The sequence below is a fragment of the Lupinus angustifolius genome, chromosome LG10 (assembly GCF_001865875.1).
Source record: "Lupinus angustifolius cultivar Tanjil chromosome LG10, LupAngTanjil_v1.0, whole genome shotgun sequence".
Lineage (NCBI taxonomy): Eukaryota > Viridiplantae > Streptophyta > Magnoliopsida > Fabales > Fabaceae > Lupinus > Lupinus angustifolius.
In genome coordinates, this window is record NC_032018.1 from 12,686,977 (window position 1) to 12,707,875 (window position 20,899).

Sequence of the window (20,899 nt, forward strand, 5' to 3'; positions counted from 1 at the left end):
AAACCATTCGGCGCTCTATCATTTGGAAGATCATCTCACCCTCATACCTTCGAGATCCCGGAAATGGCTCAACAAGGTATGTTTTTCATTTTCACCATGAACTCATTTGTGGTTTCTTCAGTCTGGACCATGGACGTTCCATTCGGGTGTATGTATGGGCATACACATTAGGTTGTGGGAACAAAGCCATGGTCATAAGGACTTCCGCATTCACTCTATGGATTTCGGATGGAGAAGGAATTTCTCCAACATGTATGAATTCATTTTTATGTGTAACATAATGCGAGGTACTCGCTTATGTTATTACATCGTCATGAAAGGTTGCTAAATAATTATGTTTGTATGCATGTGACTATTGTGATAAATCGATAATTGTTTTATGTGTTAAATGTTTGTGACAATGTTATAATTCAGAAATATCTCAATTTCAATGTTTATGTTATTGATTGTTGCATTGTTGGATTGAAATAGAAAATAATATACGTGGTTATTGTATTTAATGGGAAATACATATGTTAGTTGTTATATTAATTTGGAAAATACATAAGTTTGAAATTGGGGCTTTGCCCAATTGGGATCACTAAGTTAACATCTTGAGCTCGTCCGTTGGACTTGGCATGATATAAATGCATTGGAACTGAGATGACTAACTTAGGTGATATTTGTGGGAATAAAAATTATGAAAACCTTGATTAAAAGATTTAATGAGCTAACTTCTGTAAGTGGCATGCATTGTATTCATGTAGTTGAAGTTGGAGAAAATGAAAAGATACGGTGATAAAAATATCATTGGGATTTAGATAGGGGCGGCAATGATGGTGATTCGTCAAGAAGCCTAGAGGGATTTCTTAGGTGGAACAGTCCAGTGAGAGTTCGGTCTTATAAGCCATATGACCAGGATAGTCCTACATGCAAACTAAACTATCTCTGACACCCTCTTGCGCATTTCATGATCGGTATAAATGAATCTTGAAATGGATTGGGCTTACGATGTAAGCACCTCAAATAGAGGTCATGGACAACAGAGATAACTGTTACTTACCGTTGTTAAGGATATTTGTACTCCCGGTTGCTTTCCCACTAGGATCTTGGCCTTCAGGTATTGTAATTTTGGTGGTGATTGGTTGGTGAATTGTATATTGTATTGCATGAAAGATATAATAATTGGGGATGTGAATATCCTCTTGTATAAGACATTAACTTCATGCACTATTTGCATATGTTTGACATTGTTTGATTATAGTTGTGTTATAGGGTGTCTCACTTTAATATTATTTCTCTATGTAATTCCACGCTACGGTCGTCGTAGTTGGTTATTACTCCCTTTCTTTGTCTTTTCTTTTTTCTATACTATGTGTATGTCAGATTTGTTACAGTTGCTCTATGGATATCCATTGATGGAAATATAGACAAGAAGAAGAACTTAACTGATGTAAAGTTAAGTATCTTGTTTATATTGAAATTATTGGCTCTGATTTAGGGATACCCTTGGTCTTTGCAACTAATTTTTGTATAAGTTATATTTTATGAAAAATACTTAAGAGTGATTCTTTTTGCATACATGAATTCTTTTATAATCATTATGTTAAGATTAAATTAATGATTTTGTAAAGTTGCATACTTAAAAATAGATAATTATATAAATCATGATTTTGAGGTTGAATGTGATGCCTCATTTTTTGGTGATAATAATATTGAATATTTCCGCATCTTGAACACGTTAATGAAAAAGAATTTTAAATTCACTCTGATTTTATAACATGTGTCTTTAATTTTTTATAAATTTTGAGTATATTTTTATAATAAAGTCCTAATTTTTAAGTTGCAAAAAATGGGGTGTTACATGTGAAGTTTTGTGAAGGAAGGAATACCATAAGTTTATTATCTCAACTAGGATTATCTTGATCCAGTCTTACTCATTGACTCAATCATGGTTAGATTCAACTATAGTCGGATTTTATCGGGTTAGGATCGATTTCAAGTTAATAAATTAGATACGATCAATAATTAAGTTCGAGTAATTGACAAATATGACTTGACTGATAATGATTCATTTATTATTTTGTGTATACTTATTCAATTGTATTTATAATAATGACATTTCTTTGATTCAAAGTGTCAATCATTCATTAGTTTTTCATCATATATATATATATATATATAAATGATAAAAATAAATATTTATATAACAAATAAGATAATAATATAACAAAATCTACTTAGTAACCCTAATTCACACTAATTGCGTATTGGAGTTTATCTCATCTAGTAAATCTCACCCAATAAGATAATTTAACAACATCTACCGAGTCAATGTTATATTTATATGAGTATTAAATCTATGCATTGAAAACATAAAGATATATATACAGTGAGTATATTTTCCATTATTTATTCGAATTACTTTTTTTGAAAAGTCAATGATGAATAAAAATGAATGATAAATAATACAGTAACAATATAAAAAAACTTTTACACTATCAGTGTATATATCTTTTTCTATATTTATATTAGTATGGTCTTATGTGTATATTTGAGACGCAATAATTAAACATAAATAATGTTGGCATATTTCAACTTATTTTATGGAACATATATTCTGTTTCAAACAATGTATCATTCTTTGTATTCATTGTTTATTATTAGTCAAAAAAATATGAAATTAATATATTGTTTTACTTTTCTGGCCAATAAAAAAAAGAAAAAAAGGTACATAAAATGATGCAATATTTGGTACAGAATACATGAGTCCCTTATTGTGCTAAATGGTTGTTTCATCTGGTATACTTCCCATTGTAAACATGCTGGAGAAATAATAGTTAAACAGGCTTAGTCAATTTCAACATTGGTCTTAAATTTGTTCACTTTTTCCATGAGTGTAGTTGATTTGCTACTACAAACCTCAACAATTATTATATTAAATGTAATAAACTCAATCTCTATATGGTTCCTTTCCCTTCCTCATATGTGAAAAACCTCCTATCTCAATGGACCATATGAAAAGTGAGTGATCATTTTTTGTGCCCAATAAAAACTTGAACTTTACAATGAAGGGTTCCAAGAGAGACTAGAGAATAGGTCTTATCATCATCACAATAATTTTAAAGCCAGACTTGTCAATTGTCTCTGTAAATCTGCACAATCTTTAAAAGAGAAGAATATGTTCCAAAGAAAGCACTAGTGATTCCCCATGCAGCAATTATGACGCTCAAAGCAACCTGATGATGCCATGAAAGTGCATGAATATTTGGTACAACAGATAGAGTTAAGCAGTTTAAGGTTATCTCGATTCTAAAAGAAGAGACTCCCCAACAAGTATCGCTCACATGGATTGAACGCTTGACTTTTTGGTTATATGGGATATAGCGAAACCTTACACTACTAGACCAACCCATTGTTGGTAGAAGGGTATGAAATTAAAATAACAACAACCCAAGCCAGATGATTATATGTATCACTCAACTATATTCAATCAAAAACCAAAACAAGTAAAATTAACAGATCAATGGCACTGATACCTGTGTATTTGTTGCTTTTTTCCCCACAATTTTCAGAAAACATAAAGCTGGCAATATCACTGCCTGAAAAAAAGTAGCATTCCTACATTACATGGAAATTTCATACAATTTACAAGTAACCCAAAACAAAACCATTTAGAGAAAACATAGAACAATGGGCAAATCTAGTAACCATTAAGAGAAAGCACTATGATAGAAACAAATTAGTTTTTATTTATTTTATTTCCCTCTTCCATTTTCTTTCTGCAGTTATCAAAGTAGTATAATTATAGCTGCATATAAACAAAGACAGATTATTTTAACATTTTCCCTTCAACTCTAGATTATGTAAACAAAACGAGCATTTTTCGATTTTTGCAGAGGCAAATGCATGCTCTAGTTAAGCAACATGAGAACTTGACTAAGATGAATATTTCATTTTAGTGTTTACTTACCACTAGTACACTGAGGAGAGAACCAATTAAAGCCATCACAAGCCCTGAAATTATAACAAACCATGTTATAGTCATGCTACTCATCTGATACATATTATTAGTGTTAATATTTCATACAGATTTTCTTATAAAATCATTCTGATATTATTAAAAGCCATGCAGTTCCCTATTTAAATTTATACATATTTGAAATAAATAAAGATATAATGTCTAATTAGCACCCACCAGTTCAAAATTTGTCAATAAGAGGCTAAGAGCATTACTATGAATTAATAGAAGTGATTTTTTTAACAATCCCACTCCAAATTGATTCTCCAATAGCCCTCCCATTGAGGAAAAAGTTGACTAAAACTTGAAAAAGTAATTTATCCCAAGTCATCAATGATCACAAAAATTTAACTAAGTATCATATCTTTGCACTTTTGCAGCATAGTCATACAAAGCACATTCTAGCTCTAGATTTAAACAATGGTTAACACTTAATAGGCTATAGTGACATCATTACCTTGAGTGTCATTTTACTAATTGTGAGGTCATAGAAATATAATGTATTACAGAGAGAAAATCTGACTTACCAAAAAATGGAATCACAAAAGCAGCACAAACTGTTGAAATAACCAGTAATGTTCTAAGCAGAAGAAAACACCAATTAGTACTTGAAATGCTTTCTGGCAGCAACTCCTCTACACTCCTTGCTAGTGGGTTCATCATCAAAGCATATTTGTTTAGTATTAAGGAAAAATCAAACTAAAATGTTTCATCGATAGGATCACGCATTAAGCGACGTTTAACTTTCATAAATAAGTTATAGTAAAAAGGATATCTAGTTAATGGGCTAATTACCTGAAAGTGAAAGAAACAAAAAAATTAGAAGCAAGTTGAATGTTCACTGAAGCGCATTTTGGTTCCCGCCATGCATTGAATGCAGGGAATGGTTAGATCAAATATGTGGATCTAATGTAAATGTTCACTACAAAGAAAAGCTAAAAACAAAAATAGCATAAAGTGGCATAAAAAATCTCTTACAATTGTCCACAAGGCAATTCTGGAAGCAAATACATTTGGTGGAAGATTCAATGTTATCTGAGACAACGTCGCTTCACCAAACATGAGAAATCCCATGATTGCAACGACTCCGAATACCAATATGCATAAGATAAAACTGTACATCAAGAAATCAGTCAAGTATGAGAAAGAAGAAAACTTGTACCTCACGCCAGTGACAAAGAAGTTAATGTACTTATGTGCCATACCATGTGATTATTGCCTTGGTAAATTCTCTCTTGTCAGCCATAGAATGGTAAATATTTGGAAAAACTGAATGCCCTGCAAAGCAAAACCCGTAGATACCGAAAGCAAATGGAATGCCACTCCAATGAACAAACGGACCAGTTTGATGGAATCCAACAGCTTCTGTTGTCCCAACACTAAACACACAGATAACTATCAAAGCTGTTGTAACAACCCCTCCAGCTGCATGATCATACAAAAGATCAAGTAAATGCATACTAAAATCAGATTGAAAAGAACAAAGATCATTTTAAACCAAGTCTTAAGGAGTTTAGAGAACCCGAGAGATAGGAGATTAAGCGAAGATCCTTCAACCAAACAGTAGGGAGAATAATCAGTGCAGTCAAAATTGAAAACAAGTGATTTGAGTCCAACTGGAGACTGCCCCAATGTAAGGATGTTCCAGGAAACAAGCTACTGAGATTATCTCCTTCCAAGATGATAAATTCCACACAGTATGACTGCATTCGTAAAAGACGATCACATATTCGATTGCGAGTAATATTGATAAAGTTGTTAAAGGAAACAAAACAAATGGATGCAATGCAGCACTTACATATAATTCTGTGTACAAAATGATCTGCAACCATGATCCATAAATAATAGTAATGTTAGTAACCATTAAGCACTAAATCAAAATTATCAACAAATGTATGTGTGAAAACATTATATATCAGCATTTTCTATTTCACTCCTATTATAAGGAGTTTAAATGAATTATGTAACAATAATAAATAGAGAAAAGCCACTTAATGGTGCACTTATCACAACCTTGAGAAATAAAATATAAAGATCAAATATAAGAATGAACCTACACCACAAGGAACATGTTAAAGAATATAATTAGAAGTTAGAATGAACATCTAACTTAATTTTACCAAGTAACAAGTACTGCACAACAACTTGAGTTAAGTTTAAATAAACAAAGAAACAAACATACTGATACAATAAGACGGCCATATCTTCCGAATGCTGCTTGTCCTATGTCTGGATAGCTGACAATTCCTTCTCTGCTTTCAAAGCAGTGTCTCATAAGGTCTGCTGTATAACAACACACAGCTGCAAAAAGAACCATCACCACCATACTCGCCCACCCAGCTTGTTTCACCGTAAAAGGCGTAGATAGAAGGCCAACTCCAGCCATCACATTAATCCCTGGCCAGATACAACATTACCTCATAAAATGTCCAGTTAGAAAATGTAAAACAATGAAGTAAGGCTATTACCATTGTTAGAGTATGGCTATACCGCTATAGTGTGGTGAAGTGTTAGATAGATTCGTTTTTTGAGTAAGCAAGTTCAATAAATACACTCCAAAGTTTGTTGAGTAAGGAAGTAAGTGTTAGATATATGCACTCCAAAGTATGAAACACTCAAGAGTAACTAGTCTAACAAATACACACTTTCGCACATTCAAATCAATCTCAAGTTTCTCATTCTTTGATTCAATTTATGTTCTCCAGCTTTTGCCATATTTTTCAAGACAATCATCAAATCACTGACTAACTAAAGTAAAATAGCATACCATTGAATATTGTTTGAGTGAGGTTACATCCATAATTAAGAGGATATTCTTCAGGCACTTGCATTTGAATTGAAGCTTTCTCCCACCATGTCGATTGTCTTGTCGATATCCCTTCTTGAATTTGACTACTCTGACCAGATAGAAAAGACATTCTTCCATCTTGATCTAAATAACTCTTTGAAGGATTGACAAAGCTTGAATAAATCACACTTGGTGCTTTTATAATTGATTCAAAATTTGGAGCTGCAGCAATTGTATAAGAATCAGTAGCCTCTCTGTCATATAAGAAAAAAAGAAACAATATCAGAGAAGGATAGTGAATGATTTCAGGTTATAACATTAACAGAAATAGCACCAAAATGGTTAAGGATTGTACTTGTAACTTTGAGGCCATATCTGAGAAGAGAAAGATTGGGGGTGTGTTCTACGATTTCCCTCATCATTATCATTATCATTATCACTACCACTCTCACTCTCATACTTGATAGCTTCAATATCTTGGTCATCATCATTGTTCTGATCCATGAAAAACTCACTCTCTTTCTCCTTGTTCTTGTTGTTAGCCATTGTTTCAATACAACTACCACTCCTTAAACCAAACAAAGTACCTTTCTTTCACTTACAATGTAGAAATATATGGTATGCTCACAAGAACTGCTAGTATGTTCTGTAACTTATGTTGTTCCTTAATTAAATAGTTGCTCAAGTATTAAGTATTTGTATGTTGTTGTTGTTAAATTTTGTAATAACAAATGATGATTTGTCTACAAATAATGAAAGGAATGATGTTGTTGATTGGGTATGAATGCATGCATGTGTTACTATTAATAGTGAACAATGATAAAGTGAAGTTAGAGAAGTTGGAAGAGGAAAAGAGTTGGAGATGCGCATTACATGCATTTGGAATAGGGATCAATATGTAATACCTTTCATTAGCTATGTTTCTTGCAAATGTTACTACTTTTTCCACATGTCATAATCAACTAGTTGGTTATTGTGGAGGACAAATCTCTTTTTATCAAATGTACATTTTGCATTCTTAATATTTGAACTTGTAATTTATATTTATCTAACACAAGTGTAGTAATAAGAAAATTGTAAATATAATGTTTTTAATATGTAGAAGATTTGCTAATGTTTTGGGCTGGTCAATGGAAAGCCCAGAACAGAATTCTACATTTACCCTTGCAACGTGGCTAGTCCTCTACCTTAAGTTTAAGTAACACCCCTCTGTACTTTGTTCCAAGGGTAAGGGAAACGTTGCACTTCTACATTTTCACCATTTTTTCGTGCTTCTTTGCAAAAAGATAAAAAGATGGAGCCTGTCAGACAACCGTGTAACCATCCCAGCCAGTTTTAACACTGTCTGAGAACGATCCTCCATTGCCGATTCAAAATTTGGAGCTGCAGCAATTGTATAAGAATCAGTAGCCTCTCTGTCATATAAGAAAAAAAGAAACAATATCAGAGAAGGATAGTGAATGATTTCAGGTTATAACATTAACAGAAATAGCACCAAAATGGTTAAGGATTGTACTTGTAACTTTGAGGCCATATCTGAGAAGAGAAAGATTGGGGGTGTGTTCTACGATTTCCCTCATCATTATCATTATCATTATCACTACCACTCTCACTCTCATACTTGATAGCTTCAATATCTTGGTCATCATCATTGTTCTGATCCATGAAAAACTCACTCTCTTTCTCCTTGTTCTTGTTGTTAGCCATTGTTTCAATACAACTACCACTCCTTAAACCAAACAAAGTACCTTTCTTTCACTTACAATGTAGAAATATATGGTATGCTCACAAGAACTGCTAGTATGTTCTGTAACTTATGTTGTTCCTTAATTAAATAGTTGCTCAAGTATTAAGTATTTGTATGTTGTTGTTGTTAAATTTTGTAATAACAAATGATGATTTGTCTACAAATAATGAAAGGAATGATGTTGTTGATTGGGTATGAATGCATGCATGTGTTACTATTAATAGTGAACAATGATAAAGTGAAGTTAGAGAAGTTGGAAGAGGAAAAGAGTTGGAGATGCGCATTACATGCATTTGGAATAGGGATCAATATGTAATACCTTTCATTAGCTATGTTTCTTGCAAATGTTACTACTTTTTCCACATGTCATAATCAACTAGTTGGTTATTGTGGAGGACAAATCTCTTTTTATCAAATGTACATTTTGCATTCTTAATATTTGAACTTGTAATTTATATTTATCTAACACAAGTGTAGTAATAAGAAAATTGTAAATATAATGTTTTTAATATGTAGAAGATTTGCTAATGTTTTGGGCTGGTCAATGGAAAGCCCAGAACAGAATTCTACATTTACCCTTGCAACGTGGCTAGTCCTCTACCTTAAGTTTAAGTAACACCCCTCTGTACTTTGTTCCAAGGGTAAGGGAAACGTTGCACTTCTACATTTTCACCATTTTTTCGTGCTTCTTTGCAAAAAGATAAAAAGATGGAGCCTGTCAGACAACCGTGTAACCATCCCAGCCAGTTTTAACACTGTCTGAGAACGATCCTCCATTGCCACAGATGACACTCTCAGAAGAGAAGCCATCAGAGCCATTAATCACGCTCTGATCACACGGTCATGATTCATCAACCAGGTTTAGGTTCTTGTCTCCTTAGAACTCAAGGACACAATGGTACGAGCCTATAGAACAGATCCTGTTCAAGTAAGGTCGTGACCATTCATCTCCCGTTTTGCGTATATAAACCTTTTTTATTTTGTAATTTCTCTTGATGTGGGACTAAATTCATCTATCTTTGCAGCACTTTGTTGACATATCGGGTTATATAAATCTGGAAACATCGTAGAGCAAAGATGAAAATGGAGAGTTTATTCGGTAAAGCATTAGCAATGTGCATGGGATAATCGATATAAATATGAAATCATGCCGTTCTCTAGTAAAGATACATAGTACGAGTTAACTTATGTCATTTGTAGTGCTACTTCTATTAGGTTTTAATCAACTTTTGCTTCATCATATGAGGAACACCTCATGATAAAATTCTTTCTTGTTTATTGTTATTCATTCATGTAGGTGAGTTCACATCACTAATTACTCTTATTATCTTTATTCTTTCTTAACTTATGTGACAATTTGGTTCATTTTTTATAGCGAACCAATTCAGAAAAGAACCAATTTAACAACCAATTTGTGGTTCTGTACCAAACTGAGAGAATTGTCTTCCAATAATCTGAATTTCTGCACTACTATGATAGGATGATGATGATGCCTATTTTATAACTTGATGTCTCTAATGTACAAGTATAAGGATCACTCTAGTGAATTGGATCTTTTGAAGTCAACCAACGTAACAATTTTATATTACTTTTATTGATTAGTGGTTATGATTACTTTGTTTAACCAGTGGTTGTTTAAGATAGTGTTAATAGTTCTGGCAAGATGAAGAGTATTAGATCTATTTATTTCTCTTCTCTGTGATAAGTCCCATACTGAAGAAGTACTTACTAAGCAATAAAGCATATGCCAATATAAAACATGGCTTATAGAATAGAGTATACCAATGTCCCATACTGAAATTTATAAATGCAACAATTGCACAACTAATGGTAAGTTTGATTAGTAATGTCATCATTGTATCATTTCTGCTGTAATCTTTACTCAGTACCCACATTGTCACAGCAAACAGATGAACGCAATTTGTGGAATATCAATCATCAGGTTTAATGCCTGGGAGAACTAGGCCTGCATCATTTTGGTGTCCTTACAGGGCTTGTAAAATTAGCTCACTTATGGCAATAGACCAATAGTTCCTCAAAGATAGTTTTAGTTACATTTAAACTATACCCTACTTAATACTTATGATGCATTCTGATTACTTTTTCTTAATGTCTGATTTGCCAATTAAATGACTTGCCAAAGATTATGAGAAGCTACACTGCTCTTGATTTGTTATAATAATATTTCCCTTTGAAGTTTGAGCACTGTGTATCCACAACTGTAGCAAATTAAATGATTTTGCCAAAGAGTGTGAGAAACTATACTGCTCTTGATTTTCTGGAGGTTGTCAATTTCCCAAATAGAACATTTAAGGTCTGTAGAAGCTAATAGTTCTACCAAGTTGGCCAAAAATCATAGAGTAATTTCCAATATGTTTGTGAGTACAAAAACAAGCCATATAAGTAGTCTATAGAAGCTAACTAACTAATAACATATTTAACTAACTTTCTAAATATAGAAATGGATGAAAACGGTTAAGGTAACTTGTAGCTCAAGTAATAGTGGTGTATGAGCCAAGTTGGCAATCTGGTGCACCAACTTGAATGACTGATGCGCCTTGGTGCACATTATTTGGTGCGTCTTGATGCACGTCTGTTGTGCCTTGGTGTGGTGGTGTAGTGGTGAGAGGGTTCGTGCTTGGTGTGCCTTGCTCGGTCAAGCTGATGCAACTTTGGTGCATGGATGAGGCAAGTTTCTCGGCCAGGTTGTTGCGTCTCTGGTGCATGGCTGATGTAGGATCCTCGGTCAGGTTGGTGTGTCTCTGGTGCATGGTTGATGCAGGATTTTCGATCAGATTTGTTTGGCTTCCTCAGTCAGGTTGTGCGTGTTGGTCCGTGGGTGATGCAATTTTCTCGGTCAACTTGGCTTGGTCATTTGGCTGCGATGTTGGGATGTTTGCCTTGTGTTGTGATGTTTGGGCTAATAGTATATCAATGTTTTATATATGATAGTTGTTATGAATTTTTTTTTTAATATTATTTTGAAAATAAAAATGTAAAAAGGTTGTACAATGAAGAAAATAGATATGTCTATCACAATTGTTTCAATGAATTTATTTTTAATTGTTATTTTGAAAATAAAACGTAAAACTTTGTGCACTTTGTAGAAGACATATACGCCTATCATACTATCATTCTCAAACTGCAAAAAATGTGTATCACTCTTACATTTGATTTTGAAAATATAAAAATTAAATAAAAACTTTAAGTGTAAAGTAAAAGACAAATATTTGTGTAGCTATATTGAAAATAGAGATCAATGAATGATGTTTTTACAAAGATACTTCAAAATAACTACTCAGGTTTTATTATAGACTCCTTTGGAATAAGGCTATGAAAAAAACTATTCTAACCATATGAAATGTAAAAAAATCATTATTAGATATGACAACGGATATATACCTATGACGCTATGCTACAAGATCAACGCATCCCCCGCAAGACAACATCAACTTACGCTTTGATTACAAAGTCATGATTTATTAAATTGGTACGAGCCTATAGAACAAATCTTGTTCAAGTAAGGTTGTGACTATTTGTCTCCAATTTCGAGTATATAAACATTTCTTGTTATTCAGGATGTGGGACTAAATTCATGTTTCTCCAGTACTATAATAATATGATGATGATGGAAAGAAAAATATACATAATATATATATATATATAACCTATGTAGGAAAGGAAAACTATCTAGAAAAAGAAAGATCTACACAAATTAGAAGTTGGAACTTTGAATAACACATAAATATAGGAGTTTCTATTAGACTTTTAAAACTTTTATGAGCTTTTAATGGTTCATAAGAACCCTTTAATTTAAGACCTTAACATTATGACATTCACATGTGATAAAAGAATATAGTAGAAAATACCTTGTTTGATGATTAGGAAGTCAGTTTCCTTCCTTCTCTATATGGCATTGCACTTTCTTTACTTAGCCACTAATGCTCCTCTAATTCTCACTTTGTGTTTCTATTCATGAGATAGTAAATGATGACATGTAATTGAATGTTTTTCCAATGCATGAGTGTCTATATTTATAGAAGGGTTTATGAGAAGTTATTGGAGAAAGTAACTCCTCCACTTTCACGGAAACTACCCATGAAGTGAGAGATGAGAGAGTTAACAACTCCTCCACTAGTTTGATCCATCAATTGCCAACTATCATCACATTAAGTACTTTCATTTAAACTAGTAACTTCCAAGAACGTGAACCATTAATTAGAATTAATCTAATAGTTTCTATTCCACATAGATCAATCATTGCTTTCAAACGTTGTTCTATTGTCCTCAAACATTGTTTCAGTTCTTAGTTGGTTGATTTTTTATATAGGGCTTTACTATTTTCCATTTCATTGTTACTATTATGCGTTTCATTTTTCATTGTCTTAACGTTGTTTCCATTTCATTGTTTCTATTCATTGCCTTCGAATAAAACTATTTGATTTTTTGTTTGATTTATTACTTCTGTTTCGTTGTTTTCGATATATGTTTAACATTGTTTTCATTTTAATGTTTTTATTCATTATCTTCTAAGTTGTTTCATTCCCTTTATTCTTTGTTTGCTGCATTGTTTCTATTCTCTCTTTTAATCTTTGTAATTTTATTATTTTTATTCTACTTTGTTTCTATTATATTCTATTTTGTTTGCAATGATTTTAGTTGTTGCCACAATAATTATAGAAAGAGATTTTTTAGCTATAAAGATTATGAATTAGGTTACGTAATTAAATGAGAGATGCATGAGTGAAAGTCAGTCTAGTTACTCATATTGAGCGATTGTTCAACAACTTTCACATTAATTTATATTTAAATTTTGTAATTTTGATATTAATGTTTTTATATATAATAATATATTTTTTAAATTTTTTAACATTGTTACGCACTCTACTCCGGGATCCTAGATACGTCACTGACTAGGACAATATATTTAATACATCAAATAAAAAAATAAAAAATATTTTTATATCATATATAATGAGCATATATATGTCATTTGAGATATTCAATCTCTTTCATTCCACTAATTTTTCATTCCCAAAATCAATCAACTAAAAATCATATCATTTTGTATTATTTTGCATTCTTTCAACTTTCACTTCTTTTTTTTTCCTTCCCCATTTTGTTCCTTCAACCAAACATAACATTAAATAAGTAGTGTGTAATTTATTTGATTAACTACATTTAAATTTTGTAATTTTGATATTAATGTTTTTATATATAATAATATTTTTTTAAATTTTTCAACGTTGTTACACACCATGCTCCGGGATCCTAGATACGTCACTGACTAGGACAATATATTTAATACATCAAATAAAAAATAAAAAATATTTTTATATCGTATATAATGAGCATATATATGTCATTTGAGATATTCAATCTCTTTCATTCCACTCATTTTCCTTCATCCCCAGAATCAATCAACTAAAAATCATATCATTTTCCATTATTTTGCATTCTTTCGGTTCTTTTATTTTCCTTTCCCATTTTGTTCCTTCAACCAAACATAGCATTAAATAAGCATATGATTTTTTCAGCCTTTTAAAATTTTCAATAAATTACATTTTTAATAGAGAATGATGTATCTTTTAATATATGGTGATAAGTTATCTCCTACAACTAATAAAATCACGACATTTGTCATAATTAATTATTTTGTACAAAAATATTACTAAAACAGAATAAAATAATATGTGTCATACTTTTACTGGTAGGAAGATTTTATACTCTATTTAATATGTTAACTATACAATTTAATATATTTGAAGTATACGATTTTTCAATGTGGAAATTACTTTTTTTTTTCTTTCTTTAAAGTTATTGTAGGACAATGACAGAAAAAAAAAACAATTTTTTTGGGTTAAAAAAAACACAATTTAAAATTACATTTAAGACAAGTTTGGAAAAGGTGTTTATTTTGGGTTAGTCCATGGGAAGCCCAAAACATTGAGGAGTCATCATCTACCTCAGGAACTAAAACGTCTCTGTGCTTTCATCGAAGGTTAAGTAAAACACTGTGCTTCAACAGTTCTTATATTGCATGTTCAATTCATTCACTGCTTGTGTTGTATGCAAAGGTAATTTAACCACACTCTTTATATACTCACAACCACACTCTTTATATACTCACATTCTATTATTTAAATATGCACTTTTTGTGTTACTCACACTTCTCCTTTGCACAAAAAAAAAAGTCATAACAAAATGGAAATATGAAGAAAAAGATGGAGCCTGTCAGACAACCGTGTAACCATCCCAGCCAGTTTTAAAACTGTCTGAGAACGATCCTCCATTGCAACAGATGACACTCTCAGAAGAGAAGCCATCAGAGCCATTAATCACGCTCTGATCACACGGTCATGATTCATCAACCAGGCTTAGGTTCTTGTCTCCTTAGAACTCAAGGACACAATGGTACGAGCCTATAGAACAGATCCTGTTCAAGTAAGGTCGTGACCATTCCTCTCCCGTTTCGCGTATATAAACCCTTTATATTTTCTAATTTCTCTTGATGTGGGACTAAATTCATCTATCTTGATGTGCTGACATATCGGGTTATATAAATCTGGAAACATCGTAGAGCAAAGATGAAATTCAAGAGTTTATTCGGTAAAGCATTAGCAAGGTACATGGGATAATCGATATAAATCTGAAATCATGCGGTTCTCTAGTAAGGATACATTGTACTAGTTAACTTATGTTATTTGTAGTGCTACTTCTAGTAGGTTTTAATTAACTTTTGCTTTACCTTTACAGCTATAGAAAAAACACCTCAACATAAAAATAAATTCTTGTAATTTTTGTAATTCATTCATGTAGGTGAATTCACATCTTTTATTTTCTTTATTCTTTCTTTAGATTATGTGACAATCTGGTTTGTTCTTTATAAGGAACCAATTCGCAAAAGAACCACAAATTGGTAGCAACAACCGACAACCAATTTACAGCTCTCTATAAAACTGAGAGAATTGTGTTTCAATGATCTGAACCTCAGGTTTTGGCACTGCTATGATAGTATGATGATGATGATGATTCCTATTTTGTGTTGCATAATGAAATAAACACACATACATTTATAAGATGATGCAACACACAGTTTATGTGGTGCATCATGAAATAAATTGAACAAAAAGGGCCATGACACAATACATAAAACAAATTGTGAATATAATTGTTCTATTTTATACCAATATATATGTTTGTGCTTCATATTAACAACTGTTCATAGTTTATCTGTATAAATTGTTTACTGAAATTAATGTGCCTTTTGTTTCTTCAGTTTTTCCAAGAGATAAACAGAAGAGGTTTGGATCCATGGCTGTATAAGCTGAAGACAAACTTTCAAGTTTGATCATCCCATCTTTCTACCAAAATATACTGTTGACAGAGCTAGGTGAACTGCACAAATTACTCCTTACTCATATTTAGACTATTACATCTATTTATTTCTCTTCTCTGTGATAAGTCCCACACCGAAAGAAGTACTAAGCAATAAAGCACAGGCCAATTTTTTAAAACAATCACTAACTCTAACATAAAATATACTTTTCTCTTGATATAGAGTATAAAATGTTTGGTTATCTTTATGTAATATTTAAAAGTTAACTCTACAACAATCTCAATTGAGAGATAATCTTGGAGATGAGGAGATGAGTGAGTAGTTATAGGTAGAAAATGCTTATGAAATTGTTGCATTTTATTTGTGACTTTTCACTCTTCCTATGTCCCGATAACAATGTGATAGCAAAGTGGAGAGATACTAAAACTATACTGCTCTTGATTTTCTGGAGGTTGTCAAATTCCCAAACAGAACATTGAAGGTCTGTAGTAGTTAATAGTTCTACCAAGTTGGCTCATTAAACAACAATAGTATCTATGAAGTTAATAGCTCTATCAGATTGGTCAGAATTCTATTCAAGAACTATGCAATATCTGTTTATGTGAATCAGTATCATGGATTTAGATGTGTTGCAGGTTTACAATTAATGAAAAAGGACAAATTATAAGATACCTAAGGAATGTTCATGAGGAATTACTCAAGATAGCTCATGTACCTTAGATTTATGTTGACAGACTGTAAAGTAGCCATGCTCTATTTTAGCTTTACAGGTTTGGTAGTTAAGTTGAAGATTAATGTTCTATTTTTTGGAAGGAAGGTTCTGTTATTTATGCAGTGAAATTGTACAAAGAAGCATTAAATGACATATAATATAAAAGACCATTTTGAAAAATCAATGCAAATGATTCATCTAATATAAGTACTCTTGAATTTTTTATGTGGCTTTTGTAATTCATTAGAATTAAAAAGTGTAAATTATACTGATACCCCTAATGTTTAGCTTAATTTACCCATTATATTTAAAATATTACGTTTACCTTCTTACAAGGGTATTCGGTATAATATATGTATATAAATTAAAAAATATAAAAAAATGATAATTTGTGTAATTTTACAATATCTTAAGAGATAGTTAGTATAATTTACTCACATAACATTTAACAAAAGGATGAAAACGTTTATAAAGGGTGAAACATTTTCCTTTAGTGTTGTTGAAATTTGAAAAGGGTAATGAGTAAAGAAACAAAGTAGATGTTGAGACAGCTAATTGAGCAGCATAGGAACAATGTAGTTGTGGCATGTGGTCAAGGTGTCAATAGACTTGGGTTGGCAACTTGTGGTCCATATTTATGAAATGTCTATTTATTCTGTTTTGTAAGGTTAGAAATGATGCCAACTACTTTCAAAATCTTCAATTTGATTAGACCATTTTATTAACATGCCACATTCTAATGTTTGTTTTATTTTATGATATGCTTTATCTCTTTTTGCAAAGCTTTGTAGTGTTGTAGTGTCATTAGGTTTGATATCATTATGTGCATGTGATTTCCCCAGCTATTGGATGTTGAAAGATGTTACTTTTTGAAAATTATAATACTAATTTGACTTAAAAACCACATAAGAAATAACATCATCTACAATTAATATGATGGTAACTGTAACTAGAAGGACTAAGATAATTAGTTTTGATATAATGTCCACATCATAATCTATTTTGAGTTAACCTAATATTGTCTTATCTAGATGAAATATGAATGATACTCTTATCAACTGCATTATTGCAGAACTAGACAATGAAAACAAATAGATTACTATTGATGAAATGTGAAAATCAGCCTGATTGTTACATTTCCCTTTCTCTTATAAAAGATGGATTCCCTAATCACCATTCAGGATAGAACAAGAAATTTAAGATCCTCATGGCTTCATAATCAAACTTCACTTTTAATATTTATTTTATGAGTGTAACATCTATATATATTGTCAGTGTAAAGATTGATACATAGTTATTATAACATCCACCATTTATTTGTACTATTTTTTTTTGAAGAGTCAATGATGATTAAACATGAATGATAGATGATGCAATAACAATGTAAAAAACTCTTACGCCCCGTGTGTATAAATTTTTTCTCTCTTTATTTATATGTTAAATCAATAAATGAGAAGTGGAATCATGTATAGTTTCAGAGATGGGACCTAACTTTTGGATGCTTTGTTAAAAGGTGAAGTTACTAGCTGCCTGCACTATCAGCTTTATATATTAATTAATATTCCCTTCTCTTTGTGTTTAACAGAGAGGTTAAACTAGTAGAAACTCAGAAACTCACCCTCCAATTGAAGTTGATGCTAGTGAATAAGATAAACAGCTTCTGCACTAAGTAACTGACCACTATTTTTATATTAAAAAAATCACTTGCAATGCTTCTTTTTCAGCATTAAATGAAAATGCAACACTTCACATGGGAGTTGAGGATAGTTTTAATAATGGAGCTTTTATTCAAAGGCATAGAGACATTGGTAGCTGCAGTTATTTTGGTGTGCACATTTTTCATTTGAAGTGTTATTTGTTTAAACATTATAATCATGCTTAAACAAATTCAATCATCTGTGTTAGGCTTTGTTGGTAGCTGCTTCTTAATAATAAGGCAAAATAATTTCCAAATAATGACTCAAATTAAATTAAATATTTTTTTCTGTCAACATTACAAGGGATTGAAATTTAAATGCATGATAGCAGCAGTATTCTTTGCCTTAAAAGACAAGTTTGGGGGATAAAAAAATAAACCAAAGTTGAACATAGTAGTAGTACAATACAATACAAAAATGTATAATTTAGCAAAAGACATTATATTGTTTACTATTAAGGTAAAAGGGGTTGGAAATATGGAAGATCCAATTAACCACTTTGTCTCTTCCATTCAGGAAAGTCAAATTTATTTTGTTTTTACACTTTAAAATAGGTCACAATACTTACAAAGTAGGCTTAAACTGGTACTCAAACATGTTGATAAGAAGATGTTTACCCTAAAAATTTAGTACACAGGAATCTTCCAATGCTTACCCCATTATTTTACCTCTTTATTTCTCTTCAAAAGATGGTCCCTTATCAATTCCAAGAAATTTCTCTTCAAAAGATGGTCCCTTATCAATTCCAATAAATTTTAAAATGGTCCTAACCTGTTCCCAATTTCACACAGCATTGATGTTCATCAAATTCCATCTCCAACCCAATTGAAAGCTCCCTTCTACCATCAACACACAATTCCTTCTTCCTTTCCATCAAAGGCTCCAAAGGCTTTCACATCATAATACCTTTACAAGTTACAACCCTCCTTAAAGGGTAACCATTATTTCACAAAAGGTCCTCCAATTAAGTCATTTTAGTTTAGGCAATAAACTTGGAAAGTGTAGAGAGAAAGGGAAAAAACAAACAAAAAAGAGAGCTTTTTTACATAACACCCATTTCTTCAGTTTATTCTCTGAATTGGTTCCAATCATGGGTTGCTCAGCCTCAAGAACCACAACCATAGTAGCCAAAAAAAACCAAGAGGAACCTTCTCCTTGTGTTTCACTTGCTTGTTCCTCTACTTCTTCATTTTCTTCTTCAGCTACACACTTCACCAATTCTTCACCAAAAGTTCCTAGAGCTTTTTCACTCCCAATGCCTCTTGTTCATCACCTTCCTACAAAAAAGGGTGATACCCACCACCTTGTTTCTCTTACCTCCACCACCTATGGTTCCCTTCTCCTCATTGACCAAAAAGAACCCAACTTTACCAAAACCTCTTCCAACATAGCAAAACAAAATCAAACAGCAGAACCAGAACAACAATCATTGTCCCCAGATTCTGTCATCAACACTTGGGAACTCATGGATGGCTTGGATGGTGAAGAAGATTCAAATTCCATTTTTGAGAGTGTCTCAAACAAAAACCCAAGTTCGTGCAGGTACACAACAACAACAACAACAAGAACCTTTGATGGGTCTGCAAGGAAAACACTTCTTGATTCCTTTGAATCACTGAAAGCATCAAAAACAGTCATTGAAGATGAAAACTCTTCTTCCTCATTGTTAACAAAGAAGCCACTTTGGCAGCATTTGTCTGAAGAAGCTTTACTTGCAAAATTGGATCCAAGTGTGGCTTGGAGTTATAGGAGAGCATTGTCATCAAGGAACCTAGGTTCCAACACCAACAACAACACCAACTTATGCAAAGATGTGAGGTCAATGGGTTCAAGTCCATTTAGTTATTCTTCACCTTCTTGTTCTTCACATGCAAAAAGTTTGTGCCTTTTGCCTGGTACTGAAGACAAGGTAGTGTTTTACTGCACAAGTTTGAGAGGGATAAGGAAAACCTATGAAGATTGCTGCTCAGTGAGGTTGATGCTGAGGGGTTTCAGAGTTGCAGTTGATGAAAGAGACATTTCAATGGATTCATCTTATAGAAAAGAGTTGCAAAATGCACTTGGTGGAATCAAAGCAGTGACATTGCCACAAGTGTTTATAAGAGGAAAGTGTGTGGGAAATGCTGAGAAAATGAAGCAACTGAATGAGTCTGGAGAGTTGGCAAAGCTATTGAATGGTTTTCCCATTCAGGATCCTGGGTTTGTTTGTGATAACTGTGGTGATGCTAGGTTTGTTCCATGCACAAATTGCAGTGGTAGCAAGAAGGTGTTTAAGGAGGAAGATGGAGAATTGAGAAGGTGTCCTGATTGTAATGAGAATGGTTTGATAAGATGCACATGTTGCTGTTCATGATTGCAGAACTATAGATGTTTTGTCTCGGATCCTGTCTCATACGCTGAATCACACCGATGAGAAGATGCGGGACAACATATCTTTGTTCGATGTTTGCTGGTGTTGGTGAGAGAAAATTAGTGATCCTTAACTTCTTTTTTCAATTATTTATTTATTTTAATTGAGGTTGAATTTGTCATTGTAAATTTTGACAACTACTATGAATGCATATCTTTGTTCTTTGTTTTAGGCTATCTTTTAGTTGGAATTTTGCTTTGTCATGG

The 20,899-nt window shown here is 32.3% G+C and overlaps 3 protein-coding genes and 1 long non-coding RNA gene across 4 annotated transcripts; 2 read left to right on the forward strand and 2 right to left on the reverse strand.

Moving 5' to 3' along the window:
* On the reverse strand, positions 2,846–7,488 carry LOC109358921 (vacuolar amino acid transporter 1-like). The gene is made up of 12 exons (XM_019603416.1): positions 7,144–7,488; positions 6,768–7,042; positions 6,183–6,397; positions 5,799–5,822; positions 5,523–5,703; positions 5,206–5,425; positions 4,979–5,114; positions 4,779–4,795; positions 4,528–4,676; positions 3,953–3,996; positions 3,519–3,581; positions 2,846–3,218 (listed from the first exon to the last, which is right to left on the reverse strand). Exons 1-12 carry the CDS (start codon positions 7,332–7,334, stop codon positions 3,117–3,119), a joined length of 1,617 nt encoding a protein of 538 aa, XP_019458961.1. The 5' UTR covers positions 7,335–7,488; the 3' UTR covers positions 2,846–3,116.
* On the reverse strand, positions 8,029–8,699 carry LOC109358922. The gene is made up of 2 exons (XM_019603418.1): positions 8,305–8,699; positions 8,029–8,203 (listed from the first exon to the last, which is right to left on the reverse strand). Exons 1-2 carry the CDS (start codon positions 8,493–8,495, stop codon positions 8,044–8,046), a joined length of 351 nt encoding a protein of 116 aa, XP_019458963.1. The 5' UTR covers positions 8,496–8,699; the 3' UTR covers positions 8,029–8,043.
* LOC109358923 lies at positions 11,712–14,960 on the forward strand. The gene is made up of 2 exons (XR_002109015.1): positions 11,712–11,743; positions 14,766–14,960. It is a non-coding gene; the product is annotated as an uncharacterized LOC109358923 (long non-coding RNA).
* LOC109358770 (uncharacterized protein At5g39865-like) lies at positions 18,984–20,645 on the forward strand. Its single transcript, XM_019603205.1, has one exon. The coding sequence runs from the start codon at positions 19,374–19,376 to the stop codon at positions 20,634–20,636; it is 1,263 nt and encodes a 420-aa protein (XP_019458750.1). The 5' UTR covers positions 18,984–19,373; the 3' UTR covers positions 20,637–20,645.